The 20,277-nt window shown below is 42.8% G+C and overlaps 1 protein-coding gene across 1 annotated transcript in view; it reads right to left on the bottom strand.

The window, feature by feature from the left end:
* The window catches only part of CACHD1 (cache domain containing 1), a gene marked incomplete in the record, with an annotated part of 574,801 nt that overhangs the window by 23,711 nt on the left and 530,813 nt on the right, over positions 1-20,277 (bottom strand). Inside the window, 1 exon segment of the mRNA XM_053693675.1 lies at positions 9,549-9,710. Coding sequence (XP_053549650.1) covers positions 9,549-9,710 — 162 coding nt within the window.

Raw genomic sequence — 20,277 nt, 5'->3', positions numbered from 1 at the left:
TTCATTTTCACTTTTATCTCCCTTTAACCCCTAAATCACTAAGCATTGGGGTTTTTATCTAATAAGGTCTTTGTGGTTACTGTTTATTAGCCTTCCCTTCAAATAACGCTGACCTTTCTGATTTTAGTGTTTAAAAGGACAAACATTTTCTTTCATGATTTGGGTAGAACACACAATTTTAAACAACTTTCCAATTTACTTCTATTATCAAATTTTCTTTTCTTGTTATCCTTTTTTGAAAATCAGGAAGGTAAGTTCAGGAGTGTGCACGTGTATGCAGTGCTATATGGCAGCAGTTTTGCAACAATGTTATACATTAGCAAGACCACTAGATGGCAGCAGTTTTATAATGATGTTATACATTAGCAAGAGCACTAGATGGCAGCAGTTTTCTAACAATGTTATACATTAGCAAGAGCACTAGAGGGCAGCAGTTTTATAATAATGTTATACATTAGCAAGAGCACTAGACGGCAGCAGTTTTATAATAATGTTATACATTAGCAAGAGCACTAGATGGCAGCTCTATTTCCTTTCATGTATTGCTCCAGAGGTGTGCTCTTCCTATCTAGATACAGTATCTCTTCAACAAGGAATAACAAGAGAAAAAACATAATTTATGTAAGAACTTACCTTTCATATTGGCAAGAGTCCATGAGCTAGTGACGTATGGGATATACATTCCTACCAGGAGGGGCAAAGTTTCCCAAACCTCAAAATGCCTATAAATACACACCTCACCACACCCACAAATCAGTTTAACGTATAGCCAAGAAGTGGGGTGATAAGAAAAAAGTGCGAAAGCATATAAAATAAGGAATTGGAATAATTGTGCTTTATACAAAAAAATCATAACCACCACAAAAAAGGGCGGGCCTCATGGACTCTTGCTAATATGAAAGAAATGAATTTATCAGGTAAGTTCTTACATAAATTATGTTTTCTTTCATGTAATTAGCAAGAGTCCATGAGCTAGTGACGTATGGGATAATGACTACCCAAGATGTGGATCTTCCACACAAGAGTCACTAGAGAGGGAGGGATAAAATAAAGACAGCCAATTCCGCTGAAAAATAATCCACACCCAAAATAAAGTTTAAATCTTATAATGAAGAAAACTGAAATTATAAGCAGAAGACTCAAACTGAAACAACTGCCTGAAGTACTTTTCTACCAAAAACTGCTTCAGAAGAAGAAAACACATCAAAATGGTAGAATTTAGTAAAAGTATGCAAAGAAGACCAAGTGGCTGCTTTGCAAATCTGATCAACCGAAGCTTCATTCCTAAACACCCAGGAAGTAGAAACTGACCTAGTAGAATGAGCTGTAATCCTTTGAGGCGGAGTTTTACCCGACTCAACATAAGCATGATGAATTAAAGGTTTCAACCAAGATGCCAAAGAAATGGCAGAGACCTTCTGACCTTTCCTAGAACCGGAAAAGATAACAAATAGACTAGAAGTCTTTCGGAAATGCTTAGTAGCTTCAACATAATATTTCAAAGCTCTAACTACATCCAAAGAATGCAATGATCTCTCCTTAGAATTCTTAGGATTAGGACATAATGAAGGAACCACAATTTCTCTACTAATGTTGTTAGAATTCACAACCTTAGGTAAAAATTTAAAAGAAGTTCGCAACACCGCCTTATCCTGATGAAAAATCAGAAAAGGAGACTCACAAGAAAGAGCAGATAATTCAGAAACTCTTCTAGCAGAAGAGATGGCCAAAAGAAACAAAACTTTCCAAGAAAGTAATTTAATGTCTAATGAATGCATAGGTTCAAACGGAGGAGCTTGAAGAGCCCCCAGAACCAAATTCAAACTCCAAGGAGGAGAAATTGACTTAATGACAGGTTTTATACGAACCAAAGCTTGTACAAAACAATGAATATCAGGAAGATTAGCAATCTTTCTATGAAAAAGAACAGAAAGAGCAGAGATTTGTCCTTTCAAGGAACTTGCAGACAAACCTTTATCCAAACCATCCTGAAGAAACTGTAAAATTCTCGGAATTCTAAAAGAATGCCAGGAAAAGTGATGAGAAAGACACCAAGAAATGTAAGTCTTCCAGACTCTATAATATATCTTCCTAGATACAGATTTACGAGCCTGTAACATAGTATTAATCAGAGTCAGAGAAACCTCTTTGACTAAGAATCAAGCGTTCAATCTCCATACCTTTAAATTTAAGGATTTGAGATCCTGATGGAAAAAAGGACCTTGCGACAGAAGGTCTGGTCTTAACGGAAGAGTCCAACGGTTGGCAAGAGGCCATCCGGACAAGATCCGCATACCAAAACCTGTGAGGCCATGCTGGAGCCACCAGCAGAACAAACGAGCATTCCTTCAGAATCTTGGAGATTACTCTTGGAAGAAGAACTAGAGGCGGAAAGATATAGGCAGGATGATACTTCCAAGGAAGTGACAATGCATCCACTGCTTCCGCTTGAGGATCCCTGGATCTGGACAGATACCTGGGAAGTTTCTTGTTTAGATGGGAAGCCATCAGATCTATTTCTGGAAGTCCCCACATTTGAACAATCTGAAGAAATACCTCTGGGTGAAGAGACCATTCGCCCGGATGTAACGTTTGGCGACTGAGATAATCCGCTTCCCAATTGTCTATACCTGGGATATGAACCGCAGAAACTAGACAGGAGCTGGATTCCGCCCATACTAGTATTCGAGATACTTCTTTCATAGCCAGAGGACTGTGAGTCCCTCCTTGATGATTGATGTATGCCACAGTTGTGACATTGTCTGTCTGAAAACAAATGACAGAGGTCGCATGTGAAAACGAGCAAAGGAAATCGCGTCCGATGCAGCAGTCATAAGACCTAGAATTTCCATGCATAAGGCTACCGAAGGGAATGATTGTGATTGAAGGTTTCGACAAGCTGAGATCAATTTTAGACGTCTCTTGTCTGTCAGAGACAGAGTCATGGACACTGAATCTATCTGGAAACCTAAAAAGGTAACCCTTGTTTGAGGAATCAATGAACTTTTCGGTAAATTGATCCTCCAAACATGATCTTGAAGAAACAACACAAGTCGATTCGTATGAGATTCTGCTAAATGTGAAGACTGAGCAAGTACCAAGATATCGCCCAAATAAGGAAATACCACAATACCCTGTTCTCTGATTACAGAAAGAAGGGCACCGAGAACCTTTGTAAAAATCCTTGGAGCTGTTGCTAGGCCAAACGGCAGAGCCACAAACTGGTAATGCTTGTCTAGGAAAGAGAATCTCAGAAACTGATAGTGATCTGGATGAATCGGAATATGCAGATATGCATCCTGTAAATCTATTGTGGACATATAATGCCCTTGCTGAACAAAAGGCAGAATAGTCCTTATAGTTACCATTTTGAATGTTGGTATCCTTACATAACGATTCAATATTTTTAGATCCAGAACTGGTCTGAAGGAATTCTCCTTCTTTGGTACAATGAAGAGATTTGAATAAAACCCCAGCCCCTGTTCCAGAACTGGAACTGGCATAATTACTCCAGCCAACTCTAGATCTGAAACACATTTCAGAAATGCTTGAGCCTTCGCTGGATTTACTGGGACACGGGAAAGAAAAAATCTCTTTGCAGGAGGCCTTATCTTGAAGCCAATCCTGTACCCTTCTGAAACAATGTTTTGAATCCAAAGATTGTGAATTGAATTGATCCAAATTTGTTTGAAAAATCGTAATCTGCCCCCTACCAGCTGGGCTGGAATGAGGGCCGCACCTTCATGCGGACTTGGGAGCTGGTTTTGGTTTTCTAAAAGGCTTGGATTTATTCCAGACTGGAGATGGTTTCCAAACTGATACCGCTCCTGTGGGTGAAGGATCAGGCTTTTGTTCCTTATTGTGACGAAAGGAACGAAAAAGATTATTAGACCTAAATTTACCTTTAGATTTTTTATCCTGTGGTAAAAAACATAATTTATGCTTACCTGATAAATTCCTTTCTTCTGTAGTGTGATCAGTCCACGGGTCATCATTACTTCTGGGATATTACTCCTCCCCAACAGGAAGTGCAAGAGGATTCACCCAGCAGAGCTGCATATAGCTCCTCCCCTCTACGTCACTCCCAGTCATTCGACCAAGGACCAACGAGAAAGGAAAAGCCAAGGGTGAAGTGGTGACTGGAGTATAAATTAAAAAATATTTACCTGCCTTAAAAAACAGGGCGGGCCGTGGACTGATCACACAACAGAAGAAAGGAATTTATCAGGTAAGCATAAATTATGTTTTCTTCTGTTAAGTGTGATCAGTCCACGGGTCATCATTACTTCTGGGATACCAATACCAAAGCAAAAGTACACGGATGACGGGAGGGATAGGCAGGCTCTTTATACAGAAGGAACCACTGCCTGAAGAACCTTTCTCCCAAAAATAGCCTCCGATGAAGCAAAAGTGTCAAATTTGTAAAATTTGGAAAAAGTATGAAGCGAAGACCAAGTTGCAGCCTTGCAAATCTGTTCAACAGAGGCCTCATTCTTGAAGGCCCAAGTGGAAGCCACAGCTCTAGTAGAATGAGCTGTAATTCTTTCAGGAGGCTGCTGTCCAGCAGTCTCATAAGCTAAACGAATTATGCTACGAAGCCAAAAGGAAAGAGAGGTAGCGGAAGCTTTTTGACCTCTCCTCTGCCCAGAGTAAATGACAAACAGAGAAGACGTTTGTCGAAATTCCTTAGTTGCCTGTAAGTAAAATTTTAGAGCACGGACTACATCCAGGTTGTGCAGTAGACGTTCCTTCTTTGAAGAAGGATTTGGGCATAAAGAAGGAACAACAATCTCTTGATTGATATTCCTGTTAGTAACTACCTTAGGTAAGAACCCAGGTTTAGTACGCAGGACTACCTTATCCGATTGAAAAATCAAATAAGGAGAATCACAATGTAAGGCTGATAATTCAGAGACTCTTCGAGCCGAGGAAATAGCCATTAAAAATAGAACTTTCCAAGATAACAACTTTATATCAATGGAATGAAGGGGTTCAAACGGAACGCCCTGTAAAACATTAAGAACAAGGTTTAAACTCCATGGTGGAGCAACAGTTTTAAACACAGGCTTAATCCTGGCCAAAGCCTGACAAAAAGCCTGGACGTCAGGAACTTCTGACAGACGTTTGTGTAACAGAATGGACAGAGCTGAGATCTGTCCCTTTAATGAACTAGCAGATAAACCCTTTTCTAAACCTTCTTGTAGAAAAGACAATATCCTAGGAATCCTAACCTTACTCCAAGAGTAACCTTTGGATTCACACCAATATAGGTATTTACGCCATATCTTATGGTAAATCTTTCTGGTAACAGGTTTCCTAGCCTGTATTAAGGTATCAATAACTGACTCAGAAAACCCACGTCTTGATAAAATCAAGCGTTCAGTTTCCAAGCAGTCAGCTTCAGAGAAGTTAGATTTTGATGTTTGAAGGGACCCTGTATCAGAAGGTCCTGTTTCAGAGGTAGAGACCAAGGTGGACAGGATGACATGTCCACCAGGTCTGCATACCAAGTCCTGCGTGGCCACGCAGGTGCTATTAGAATCACTGATGCTCTCTCTTGTTTGATTCTGGCAATCAATCGAGGAAGCAACGGGAAGGGTGGAAACACGTAAGCCATCCTGAAGTCCCAAGGTGCTGTCAGAGCATCTATCAGGACTGCTCCTGGATCCCTGGATCTGGACCCGTAACGAGGAAGCTTGGCGTTCTGTCGAGACGCCATGAGATCTATCTCTGGTTTGCCCCAACGTCGAAGTATTTGGGCAAAGACCTCCGGATGAAGTTCCCACTCCCCCGGATGAAAAGTCTGACGACTTAAGAAATCCGCCTCCCAGTTCTCCACTCCCGGGATGTGGATTGCTGACAGGTGGCAAGAGTGAGACTCTGCCCAGCGAATTATCTTTGATACTTCCATCATAGCTAGGGAGCTTCTTGTCCCTCCCTGATGGTTGATGTAAGCTACAGTCGTGATGTTGTCCGACTGAAACCTGATGAACCCCCGAGTTGTCAACTGGGGCCAAGCCAGGAGGGCATTGAGAACTGCTCTCAATTCCAGAATGTTTATTGGCAGGAGACTCTCCTCCTGACTCCATTGTCCCTGAGCCTTCAGAGAATTCCAGACGGCTCAATCCTTGTAAACAACACAACTTTAGCAAAGGTTTAATCCCATTAGCAAAGATAACAAATTCTGAAAGCAGGAAACAAATTACAGAATAAACGTTTTTTATCTCAGTCAAACTATAATTCTCACAGCTCTGCTGAGAGAAATTACCTCCCTCAAAATAAGTTTTGAAGACCCCTGAGCTCTGTAGAGATGAACCGGATCATGCAGGGAATACAATGAGTTGCTGACTGAAATATTTGATGCGTAGTAAAAGCGCCAAAAAACGGCCCCTCCCCCTCACACACAGCAGTGAGGGAGAACAGAAACTGTCAGAAAACAGATTAAGCAACTGCCAAGTGGAAAAATAGTGCCCAAACATTTATTCACTCAGTACCTCAGCAAATGAAAACGATTTTACATTCCAGCAAAAACGTTAAACATAATCTCTAGTTATTAAACAGCTTTATGTATTTCTTACAGTGTAATTCTAGTGAAGTACCATTCCCCAGAATACTGAAGTGTAAAGTATACATACATGACATTATATCGGTATGGCAGGATTTTCTCATCAATTCCATTGTCAGAAAATAAAAACTGCTACATACCTCTATGCAGATTCATCTGCCCGCTGTCCCCTGATCTGAAGTTTACCTCTCCTCAGATGGCCGAGAAACAGCAATATGATCTTAACTACTCCGGCTAAAATCATAACAAAAACTTTGGTAGATTCTTCTTCAAACTCTGCCAGAGAGATAATAACACACTCCGGTGCTATTTTAAAATAACAAACTTTTGATTGAAGATATAAAACTAAGTATAATCACCATAGTCCTCTCACACATCCTATCTAGTCGTTGGGTGCAAGAGAATGACTGGGAGTGACGTAGAGGGGAGGAGCTATATGCAGCTCTGCTGGGTGAATCCTCTTGCACTTCCTGTTGGGGAGGAGTAATATCCCAGAAGTAATGATGACCCGTGGACTGATCACACTTAACAGAAGAAAAGTTCCTTTCCCTCCAGTAACAGTTGAGATAATAGAATCCAACTGAGAACAAAATAATTTATTACCCTGGAAAGAAAGGGAAAGCAAAGTTGACTTAGAAGACATATCAGCATTCCAAGTTTTAAGCCATAAAGCTCTTCTAGCTAAAATAGCTAGAGACATATACCTGACATCAACTCTAATGATATCAAAGATAGCATCACAAATAAAGTTATTAGCATGTTGAAGAAGATTAACAATGCTATGAGAGTTATGATCTGTTACTTGTTGCGCTAAAGCTTCTAACCAAAAAGTTGAAGCTGCAGCAACATCCGCTAAAGATATAGCAGGTCTAAGAAGATTACCTGAACATAAGTAAGCTTTTCTTAGAAAGGATTCAATCTTCCTATCTAAAGGATCCTTAAAGGAAGTACTATCTGCCGTAGGAATAGTAGTACGTTTAGCAAGAGTAGAGACAGCCCCATCAACCTTAGGGATTTTGTCCCAAAATTCCAATCTGTCAGATGGCACAGGATATAATTGATTAAAACGTTTAGAAGGAGTAAATGAATTACCCAAATTATTCCATTCCCTGGAGATTACTTCAGAAATAGCATCAGGGACAGGAAAAACTTCTGAAATAACTACAGGAGATTTAAAAACCTTATTTAAACGTTTAGATTTAGTATCAAGAGGACCAGAATCCTCTATTTCTAATGCAATTAAAACCTCTTTAAGTAAAGAACGAATAAATTCCATTTTTAATAAATATGAAGATTTATCAGCATCAACCTCTGAGACAGAATCCTCTGAACCAGAGGAACCACTATCAGAATCAGAATGATGATGTTCATTTAAAAATTCATCTGAAAAATGAGAAGTTTTAAAAGACCTTTTACATTTACTAGAAGGGGGAATAACATACATAGCCTTCTTAATAGATTTAGAAACAAAATCTCTTATGTTAACAGGAACACTGAGTATTAGATGTTGACGGAACCACAACAGGTAATGTAACATTACTAAAGGAAATATTATCTGCATTAACAAGTTTGTCATGACATTCATTACAAACAACAGCTGGAGGAACAGATACCACAAGTTTACAACAGATACACTTAACTTTGGTAGATCCAGCACCAGGCAGCGTTTTTCCAGAAGTATCTTCTGACTCAGTGTCAATCTGGGACATCTTGCAATATGTAATAGAAAAAACAACATATAAAGCAAAATTTATCAAATTCCTTAAATGACAGTTTCAGGAATGGGAAAAAATGCCAGTGAACAAGCTTCTAGCAACCAGAAGCAATAAATAATGAGACTTAAATAATGTGGAGACAATAGTGACGCCCATATTTTTTTAGCGCCAAAAAAGACGCCCACATTATTTGGCGCCAAAAATGACGCCACATCCGGAACGCCGACACTTTTGGCGCAAAAAAACATCAAAAATGAAGCAACTTCCGGCGACACGTATGACGCCGGAAACAGAAAAAAAAATTTGCGCCAAAAAAGTCTGCACCAAGAATGACGCAATAAAATGAAGCATTTTCAGACCCGCGAGCCTAACAGCCCACAGGAAAAAAAGTCAAATTTTAAGGTAAGAAAAAAATTGATTTATTCATATGCATTATCCCAAATATGAAACTGACTGTCTGAAATAAGGAACGTTGAACATCCTGAGTCAAGGCAAATAAATGTTTGAATACATATATTTAGAACTTTATATAAAAGTGCCCAACCATAGCTTAGAGTGTCACAGAAAATAAGATTTACTTACCCCAGGACACTCATCTACATGTAGTAGAAAGCCAAACCAGTACTGAAACGAGAATCAGTAGAGGTAATGGTATATATAAGAGTATATCGTAGATCTGAAAAGGGAGGTAAGAGATGAATCTCTACGACCGATAACAGAGAACCTATGAAATAGACCCCGTAGAAGGAGATCATTGAATTCAAATAGGCAATACTCTCCTCACATCCCTCTGACATTCACTGCACGCTGAGAGGAAAACCGGGCTCCAACCTGCTGCGGAGCGCATATCAACGTAGAATCTAGCACAAACTTACTTCACCACCTCCATAGGAGGCAAAGTTTGTAAAAACTGATTTGTGGGTGTGGTGAGGGGTGTATTTATAGGCATTTTGAGGTTTGGGAAACTTTGCCCCTCCTGGTAGCAATGTATATCCCATACGTCACTAGCTCATGGACTCTTGCTAATTACATGAAAGAAAGCAAATTTAATAATAGAACAAAATTGGAAACTTTTTTTAAAATTGTATTCTCTATTTGAATCACGAAACAACATTTTTGTTTATCATGTCCCCTAAAGAACAAATAAGTACATAAAGGACGTTCTATTTTTAATTACAATTTTCTGCACCATTTACAGTGATATCAGTTTCACTTGCACATCATTTATTACTACTTCGTTACTAATCAGATGATATTGTTTTATGTACCTTGTGCTGCAAGCGGCGACATGTGCTGATGGCTGCGCCTATGTATCTGGTGACGATATGCGTACACGGCCAACACAAGAACCATAATACAGCCCATTATCCCTCCAGCTACAGGGCCAACAGGAGCACTTTTGATCATGTTTAAAGTAATCACTTCATCACCTGTTAAAAGATTAGATTGTATCAAGTTTAACCACCAATATAATAATATTGCTAAGAAATATACATTTTAAATAAAGTAAGCATGAAGATAATGTTGGCAAATGTAATGTTCATACAATTATAACTAAAGTATTGAGTACAGAACCACCTAGAATAAGGGATGTGCTTTTGGATTCTTCGCGAGGATCTGAATGCGGAAATAAGCAGCAGCTCGTGCCCTCTGATATTTTCGTAGCCAGAATGATTCCTGTAAAAGATCCCAACACTAATATCTGTGCAAATCCAGATCTTTTACAAGAATCAATCTAGCTACAAAAATATCCGAAGGGCACAAACCGCTGCTTACTTCCAAATTCAGATCCTTCCGAAGGATCCAAAACCACCATTCCTACTAATGACTCTTTCTTTTAAGTAAGCAGTTTTACACCACAATCGTGAATATAATGTTAGCAAAGGTAATGGTCATACAATTATAACTAAAGTTTTTAGTACAGAATGGTTCACAGACAGGAAACAGAAAAATGCTGCTGTATTACAAAATAGCATATTATTTATTTCATAACAATATCTGTAAAAGCTGGAGCTTTAAACTTATTATAAACCTGATTATTGGGATTAGACGATAGTTCAGATTGGATTTCAGACACTATTCGTATCAGTTCACATATTGGTTCTTTACCAATTTGGACTTTATATATTTTTATTTGGATACTTTTGTATCATTTCTATATTGGGCAACTTAGAGAATGAATTATATTTTTTAAACCCTGTTCTCAAGGTAAAAACTGCCTTTATAGAAATAGGACAGGGGCTTCATTGTACTGATGAAATTTCTTATAGAATCTCACAAACCTTGAGAGATTTATAGAATCGGGCCCAAGTTAATGAAGCAAAATAGATCAAAGATAAAAGTTTTGAAAGTTGAAAGATGTCATCCTATCCATTTTAGTTTTATGTTTTACTTTACTGATTTTTAGAATACATTGGTGTTTTATTTTTTGCAATGGATGTTCAGGTACTGAGAATTTCTTTTCTTTATTTGTAATTCTTGTGAAGTGTTTGATTGTCCACCAGTAAAGCAGTGAAAGATCTGCTCAGCCGCCAATAAACAATCAGTCCATATAGACCAGCTCCACTAATCCACATCAAGTCATCTGTCAAGAGATTGATAAGGTTGATAGGGCGGCTCCCATTAAAGAGTAGCGACATACCCCAAGCATTAAAACATCCAGGTGGCTTCCGAAAATGGCAGGGCGGTGAAAGAAACCACCGGGATGCAGCAAAGGCAAACGGAGCATTACAAAAAAAACAAAAAACTAACCCGTCGCAATAAGTATTAAGAAAAAAAAAAATGCAATAAAATTATTAACCCCTAAATCCGCCAACCACAACATCGCAAACTACCTAATACATCTATTAACCCCTAATCCGCCAACCCCCCCACAACGCATTAAACCTAATTTACCTATTAACTCCTAAACCACCAACCTCCACAACGCAAAAAAACTAATTTAATGACTAAGCCCCCTAACCTAACACCCCCTAAATTAACCCCTTAATTACATTTAAAAAAAAACTTACAATTAAAAAAAAAAAAAAAAATACATTACATGAATCTAACATTACAAAAAATAATAAACACTATCAAAAAATAAAATAAAAAAAATAAACCTAATCCCTATAAAAATAAAAAAGCCCCCCCCCCAAATAAAAACACCCCCTAATCTAATGCTAAACTACCAATAGCCCTTAAAAACCACCCACCCACCAAACCCCCCAAAATAAAAAAATAAATAAATTATGCTTACCTGAGTCCACAGCTGCATTAATTACTTTTGGGAATTCAGAACCTGGCCACCAGGAGGAGGCAGAGACACCCCAGCCAAAGGCTTAAATACCCCTCCCACTTCCCTCATCCCCCAGTCATTCTGCCAAGGGAACAACAGTAGGAGACATATCAGGGTGAAAAGGTGCCAGAAGAACAAAACCCAAATATCGCCACCTCATATAAAGCACGGGCGGGGAGCTGTGGACTCTTCCCTTCAGAATAAAAGAAAATTATTAGGTAAGCATAATTTAAGGTTTTCTTCTTAAACGGGAAGTGTCAACAGCTGCATTCATTACTTTTGGGAAAACAATACCCAAGATATAGAGGACACCGAATGCAAACAAAAGGGCGGGTACGGAAGGCGGCCCTTTCGAAGTGCACCACAGCCTGAAAAAAACCCAACACCCTACAAAAAAACTAACGCTTAGAACGAGGGGTTAAAAACCTGAAAGGACCCAGTAACTGCCGTTCAGTTAACCTACAGCCAAGCTAAAGACCACTCAGATCCCTAGATCCATCGGGCACAAAGAACCCCCAAGGAGCCAAGTCCCGCAGGCTTTCTGAAGACACAGAACTAACACTCACCCGAAGGACAAATGGAGGACACATAAGATATCTAAAGGACCACCAACAAAGGAAAGAACCTCGAAAACAACTAAGGCGAACCCAAGGTTGCGAAAGACAACCGCCCAGGGAAGAACTCCCTAGAAGGGCAAGGACCAGGGACCAACACTACACCACAAAAAAGTGTGATCACGAAAAAAGCCCCAGGTTTAACCTCAGTTCCCTGATACAACACCATACGACTTATGGCGCCACAAGGAAGCCACAAGCTCCCCACTGTACCCTAGGCTAGCAGACACAGTAACTAAACTAGGCATGACGAAAAAACTAAACAATACTCTCGTCTAGAACCTTCGAAAAATCTCCAACACCAGCAGAATGAGCGACCAGTGGAGGAATGAACAGTGTGACCCCCTAGCCAAGGCAGGAACAAGGTTAAAAAGCTGCCACAGCAGTTTGAACTTCAACCCTCAGCCACTAGGTAGGGAGACAACCCTAAGGCCACTTAGACCAGCAGCGACTGGAAGCACACGGGCAAGACTCAACAGAGCAGCCAGATCCCCGACCCCCCTTCCGAGGTAACGGACCCATTCCAAAAAATTGGCAGCAATACAAGAATACAAATTCTCCGGAGCACCCTCAGAAAAAGGGGGGCCCCAAGGAAAACTAACTCTGACCCTTATTTAAATGAGCTTGACAGGACAGAAGACTGCATGCTCTGGGTCCAGAACCCCTACACCGCTGCCTTCCTAAAAAGGACCACTCCCAAACAAGGGAGATAGGACACTGAACTACAGCGTCCCAGTACCAAAACCCAGCCCTATGACCTCTTGCATGCAAGGAGGGCAGCACCCCTCAGAAATGAGAAGAGAAAGAGCTATGAAGTCTCATGGACACTGAAGCACTGCAAGACCCCCCCCCCGAAGGAGGGTAACCATAAAGGAACCGCTTCCCCTGCCAGAGGCTTGGCAAAGAGAGAAAGAAATGGTAAAAACCATTAATAAGATACCGACAGCTCAGTTGACACCAACCTACCAGCTCACATCAAGGGGCAATAGCTGCCCCTAACAACCGTAAGATCTCGCCTGAAAGACAGCAAAACTAGCCCTCAGTAAGATACTAAATCGTCCCTGAAGGGACAAGCAGAAGATGTAGAACCCAAAGGCTTGAAACCGATTTTAAAACAACTTGTGAGCACATCATCAAGGTGCAAATAGCTGCAGCCGGTTTCACCTAGGACCGATCCAGATCCGGACTCCGAATCTCAGACAAGAGACATGGCCATAAGCCAGAGTCCGAGAACCTGAGACCGGTCGATGTTCTAACCCCTTAAGGACCATCCAGTGATCACATACAGAGGAATGCACCCTGCAGGGCACTCCCATATCTTAATGTCCCTGGACATTAGACTCTTGAAGAGATACAGACCAAAGGGGCCCAGGAGCCACCTTAACAGGTGTAGGAACCAGCAACCTAAGGTGCAACTGGATCCCGGATCCTTTGCTGTAAACCCAAAGATAGATCTCTTAGAGAGTTGAAAGGGAAGAATCAGTCTCACGGAAAACCCAGTGGGAGCCTCACAACTCCTGGCAAACAATTTGACCAGGGGAAAATGCCAGGGAAAATAAAAGGGGAGAACCCCCAACCCCTGCGCTCCCATAGGAGAGAGTGCAACATATTAAAGGAGGGAGTAACAAGGACATACCTGGACTTCCAAACACGGATGACCCGACCACCCGAGAAGGGGACAAGTAGCCCCAACAACCTACGAGAGGTGTCTGGGACGAGTCACAAAAATTAGACATCCAGAAGGTACCAAGAGTGAAGACGAATTGCTATCCATCTGGTACCAGACCACTAAGGCTATCCCCCACCCTCCTACAACCTCACCCCTGTTGTTTCTCAGTGGTTTTGGGCTCATCAGAGCAACCACAATCTCTGGAAGCTTTTGTTTGCTTGTTTTGTGAAGAGCTGGTGTATGACCAGGAAAACCCTCCTAGGCTGGCTGGGCTCCTGGAACTCCCGGTCGTCCGCCTCACAACGGACACCCGCCTAACTCCTCTCAGGCGGGCCGGGCTCCTGGAACTCTCGGTCGGCCACAGGACACCCGAAAACTTTACCCCTGGTAGCTCCAGCAACCATGTGCCCCAGAGCTCCGCTCTTTTGGGGATTAGTAGCCCCTAGGGAGGACAAGAGGTGGGGGAATTACCGGAGGGGAGCTCCATTAAGAACCGGGGGTTTTGGACACCCCTATCCCCCATAACTTAAACGGACTAACTCCGGTCCCCAGAAACTAATCATGCTGATTTGTGGACTGTGGCATCTGGGGACCGAGAGCTTTAAAATGACACCCCGAAACTGCCACCTCTGTGTCCTGGGACTGTGGCTTCTATGGAGGTGCCAGCCTGTCTGGAGGGGCAGGAATGGCGGGGAAATTGGGGCATTGTTCAGCGTCTTATCAAGATGAGTTATGTGTATAAAAGATGTGTGTTTTTTCAATAAAAGCAGTTCTTATTTCACCTGAATGCTAGTCGGTCTAGTATATTTTGTACTGCGCAACTTTCGAAGAAGTGTCCACGCAAAGTTACAGAGAAGAAACGTTCCCAAAAACGGAAACTATAATAAACAAGAGCTTCATAAAACAAATTAAACACATCCTAACCGGATCAAATAAAATGAAGGCAGCACCCGCAAGTGAACGCCCAAGGAGAATGAGAACGCCAACGGGACCCACCAATTAGAGGCCCCAATCTCCTAAGCTCAGAACTGGAACAGATACTTAAAAGAAAAGAAAGACGAAGACGTGAAGGAGATTGGCTTCATCCCCATACGTCTAACCCAATTTGTACTCCGGCACAGAAGACTAAGGATCCCTCGGCCCAGTAGGACCGGAATCCTCAAGCACCGCCAAAACATGCCTTAGTAGGACACGAAGGCGTGCCAGTCTAAAATGGAAGGCAAAATAATCCCCCGCCGGATCGATGGATGACCCCAGAGGCCATCGCTTCCCCAGAAGGTCGAACTGACTCAGGTGATCTCACGATCGATGGACCCTGGTTAACAGAACCCGGACAGTATCTTAGAAACACATCTCTTGGGAAATATAAATGTACCAGCCCCATAGATATGCCCATGCGGGACCGTGCCGTAACCTCTGGAGGAAACAACCGCCTTCTGGAGAAGGAGTGACGGCCCTAGGGACACCTGCTTGCGTAGCAAAAGAAAGTTCTGGGGCACGCGCCTCACTGGGCATGGAATCCTGAGGGGCGGATAGCTCAACGCACTCTACGCTCCCTGACTTCTTTTGTTAACATTACATTCCCATATTGAAATAAAATAAAAACATAATTTATGCTTACCTGATAAATTCCTTTCTCCTGTAGTGTAGTCAGTCCACGGGTCATCCATTACTTATGGGATATTAACTCCTCCCCAACAGGAAGTGCAAGAGGATCACCCAAGCAGAGCTGCTATATAGCTCCTCCCCTCTACGTCACACCCAGTCATTCGACCGAAAACCAAACGAGAAAGGAGAAACTATAGGGTGCAGTGGTGACTGGAGTATAATTTAAAATTTAGACCTGCCATAAAAAACAGGGCGGGCCGTGGACTGACTACACTACAGGAGAAAGGAATTTATCAGGTAAGCATAAATTATGTTTTCTCCTGTTAAGTGTAGTCAGTCCACGGGTCATCCATTACTTATGGGATACCAATACCAAAGCTAAAGTACACGGATGACGGGAGGGACAGGCAGGATCTTTATACGGAAGGAACCACTGCCTGAAGAACCTTTCTCCCAAAAACAGCCTCCGAAGAAGCAAAAGTGTCAAATTTGTAAAATTTGGAAAAAGTATGAAGAGAAGACCAAGTTGCAGCCTTGCAAATCTGTTCAACAGAGGCCTCATTCTTAAAGGCCCAAGTGGAAGCCACAGCTCTAGTAGAATGAGCTGTAATCCTTTCAGGAGGTTGCTGTCCAGCAGTCTCATAGGCTAAACGTATTATGCTACGAAGCCAAAAGGACAGAGAAGTAGCAGATGCTTTTTGACCTCTCCTCTGTCCAGAATAAACGACAAACAGGGAAGAAGTTTGGCGAAAATCTTTAGTTGCCTGTAAATAAAATTTCAGGGCACGGACTACGTCTAGATTGTGCAGAAGTCGTTCCTTCTTTGAAGAAGGGTTAGGGCACAATGATGGAACAACAATCTCTTGATTGATATTCTTGTTAGTGACTACCTTAGGTAAGAACCCAGGTTTAGTACGCAGAACTACCTTATCTGAATGAAAAATCAGATAAGGAGAATCACAATGTAAGGCTGATAACTCAGAGACTCTACGAGCCGAGGAATCCTCTCACACATCCTATCTATTAGTTGGGTGCAAGAGAATGACTGGGTGTGACGTAGAGGGGAGGAGCTATATAGCAGCTCTGCTTGGGTGATCCTCTTGCACTTCCTGTTGGGGAGGAGTTAATATCCCATAAGTAATGGATGACCCGTGGACTGACTACACTTAACAGGAGAAATGATTGTGACAAAACCAATCTCGCCACTGTACATTGGAGGGCCTGTTATGGAACATTCTTTGGGCTGGAGGTACATGGGCTTAAGGATACCCAGAGACTGCATGGAAATATGGAATTTTATATGCTGGACACCCCATGTACTTTCATAACTCTGTCTTATGTCTATGTCACCCTGTATCCATAAATACAGGATGGGTACAGGGTGTGAGTGCCCCTTGTGGGAGCAATTGTGACTCTATAAGCCAAGTGGGCATAAAAGACTTTATAGCTAATAAGAACTGTTCCTATATTCTGTAATAAGATGTATTCTATGTATGTTTAAGATCTGATTGTGTCTCAGGAGTCTGTCTAGGTAAACTGATTGTGTCCTTGTGTGATTATGTTAACTAGACTGCCCAACATCAGATTGTCTGAGTACTTAATATGTTAATCTGTTTTACCTGTGAATAGACAATTCTTAGAGGTTTGATGCATTGTTCATATGTTTGCTTTACTGTTTAACCAATGCCCTCTGTAACCTGAAGCCAGGGTTATATTCAACCCCCCCATCTGGGGTCAAAAACTGTATAAATACTAGGCATTCAGCCTTTAATAAAGATATTCTGTTTAAACCTGAAAACTGGCTGGTTTGTGAATTGCTGATTCCCTATGCAGGACGTTGTTCCCTGGTATTAACCCTTGGTATCCTGTTGGTACCGTAACAATTGGTGGCAAGCGACGGAATGAACCTTATCGCCCAGAAGAGCAACTACACAAGCCAGTAACCTCAGGAAGAGGGGGATTATTACAATACTGACTAAGATGGAAAAGAGAAAAGTAAATTTTGCAGCTTTTAAAAACTTCCTGGAAACAGAAGGAGAGATTGATGGGTACCTTGCGGATTTTGAGAGGCAATGTGCACTACACAAGGTACCCGCAGAGGACTGGGTCACAATATTATCGGGCCATTCCAGATGAGGAAGTCAGGGATTATAATACTGTAAAAGAGGCTCTGCTCTCCAGGTATGCAGTTACACCGGAGGCATACCGGAGGCGGTTCAGAGACACTGTTAAATTAGCTGGAGATTCCTACCTTGAGTGGGCATGTAAGGTGCACCGCACAGCAGCTCACTGGATAGCGGGGTGCCAAGCCATATCTGGGGAAGAGGTGCTGCAGCTATTCCTGTTGGAACATTGCTTCGACAAGTTACCCGCAGGAGTTCGAGAGTGGGTTCGGGACCGTAAACCCTCCACCCTGCAGGAAGCGGCTCGCTTGGCAGATGAGTATACGGATGCCCGCAAACTGGACACTGCTACCACTAAGCCCCCTGCTAGAGTGGAGTACAGACCCCCAGTCACCCCAGCAGCTGCCAGTTACCAAACCCCGGCGCACCGCTATACCACACGGCCTCCGGCCACGAACTACCCTCAGAGAGGCCTGTTCAATTTGCGGGGCTACTCACAACCGATTCGATGCTTTGGATGTAAGCAACTAGGGCACAAAAGACCAGAGTGTCCCCTAAACGCAGCGAACCAAGCGCAGTCCTGGAGAAGACCTGCCGGCGGAATCCCGCGTAATCCTCAGCCTGCGGCCCGCTACGTAGAGGCGCAAGAATGCTGGAGCATCCTACATGAGGCAGACCTTGTGCAAGCTGCCCACCGGAATAACCGGCAACTGGTTAAAGTGAATGGGAAGAAGGTCAGTGGTCTACGGGATACTGGTGCTACCATGACCTTGCTTCAAAAGAACTTGGTGTCTGAGAAACAGTACACTGGAGACACTGTGGCTGTGAGGGTAGCAGGGGGCGATGTGTTCAGCCTACCTGTTGCCAGGGTACATTTGGATTGGGGAGTGGGCGCTAGACCTGTGAATGTGGGGGTCAAGAAGGACTTAGCTGCTGATGTTCTTCTTGGAAATGACTTGGCCCCCCTTGTTTCTGCCTACGCTCCTATGGGTCCCGCTTATGTTAACTCTGTGACTACCCGTGCCCAGATCCGTGCAGCAGAGACTGACCCACCTGCTGCTAAGCCCCAGGACGCTGAGCTCAGTAAATCTCTATCCGCTATTGATATGTGGAGGTCCCGTTACAATGCGCTGATGAAGGAGAAGAGGAGCGCAGAGGAAAAAGCACGTTTAGAACGTGAATCTCTGCTAGTCAAGCTGCACCGACAGACTGCAGAAAACACCAGCTTGAGAGTGGGACATGAAACCTTAAAGACAAACTTAGCGACACTTGAGGAGAAGCTGACGCTGGCTCATAGCGAGGTGCAGCAACTCAAGGGCACCCTATGTCAGTATGAAGGGATTGTGGATACCTATAAAGAGCAGGTACAGAAAACTCGTAAAAAAGCTGATGGGATTTTGAAGGACTGTTTGGCCCTGGTCTGGGCACTGAGGAATTTGTTCCCTTGTTTGTATGGACAGGAATTCTCTCTCATAACGGGAATACAGATGGATTGTCCCAGCAAACTGACATGCCTACCAGGCGCTCTGGTGGTATATGGCACAGTATATACCCTGGACAGCCGAGCATGACAAACCAGAGGGAGAGGAGTTTGATGGTCCTGTCCCCCAGCAGCAGAGGAATATACAGGGAATTGGGAGCCCAGACTCCATTCCCCAGCGGCAGGCTGCGTTACAAGGGGTAGGGACAGTTGGTCCTGTCCCCCAGCAACACGGCTGTTTAGCCAAAGGGGAGACGATTGGTCTCCCCCTCCAGCAGCACAGCTATGTATCCAAAGGGGAGACAGTCGGTCTCCCCCTCCAGCAACCAGGCTCCCACCAGGCTACTTCCATGGTAGTGCTGGCACCCGGGCAGAGTACAGCTGGTCTCTGCCCACCTCGCAACCCACCAATTCAGCGTACCAGTCCCCCACACAGCTGTGGTGAGGCACCTGGACATGGACAAGTTTTCCCCGTACTCAGGTGTAGTAACCATTTATTGTGGGTGGGCTGTACTACTAATTGTGTTTTATGGGTGGGTTGCTGGACTAACCAGGGCACTGACCGGCAGGAGGTCAGATACCCTGTTAGTCTGTTTGGAAAAGGGGAGAGATGTGACAAAACCAATCTCGCCACTGTACATTGGAGGGCCTGTTATGGAACATTCTTTGGGCTGGAGGTACATGGGCTTAAGGATACCCAGAGACTGCATGGAAATATGGAATTTTATATGCTGGACACCCCATGTACTTTCATAACTCTGTCTTATGTCTATGTCACCCTGTATCCATAAATACAGGATGGGTACAGGGTGTGAGTGCCCCTTGTGGGAGCAATTGTGACTCTATAAGCCAAGTGGGCATAAAAGACTTTATAGCTAATAAGAACTGTTCCTATATTCTGTAATAAGATGTATTCTATGTATGTTTAAGATCTGATTGTGTCTCAGGAGTCTGTCTAGGTAAACTGATTGTGTCCTTGTGTGATTATGTTAACAAGACTGCCCAACATCAGATTGTCTGAGTACTTAATATGTTAATCTGTTTTACCTGTGAATAGACAATTCTTAGAGGTTTGATGCATTGTTCATATGTTTGCTTTACTGTTTAACCAATGCCCTCTGTAACCTGAAGCCAGGGTTATATTCAACCCCCCCATCTGGGGTCAAAAACTGTATAAATACTAGGCATTCAGCCTTTAATAAAGATATTCTGTTTAAACCTGAAAA

The sequence above is a fragment of the Bombina bombina genome, chromosome 10 (assembly GCF_027579735.1).
Source record: "Bombina bombina isolate aBomBom1 chromosome 10, aBomBom1.pri, whole genome shotgun sequence".
Lineage (NCBI taxonomy): Eukaryota > Metazoa > Chordata > Amphibia > Anura > Bombinatoridae > Bombina > Bombina bombina.
This window is presented reverse-complemented; position numbering and strand designations above follow the sequence as displayed.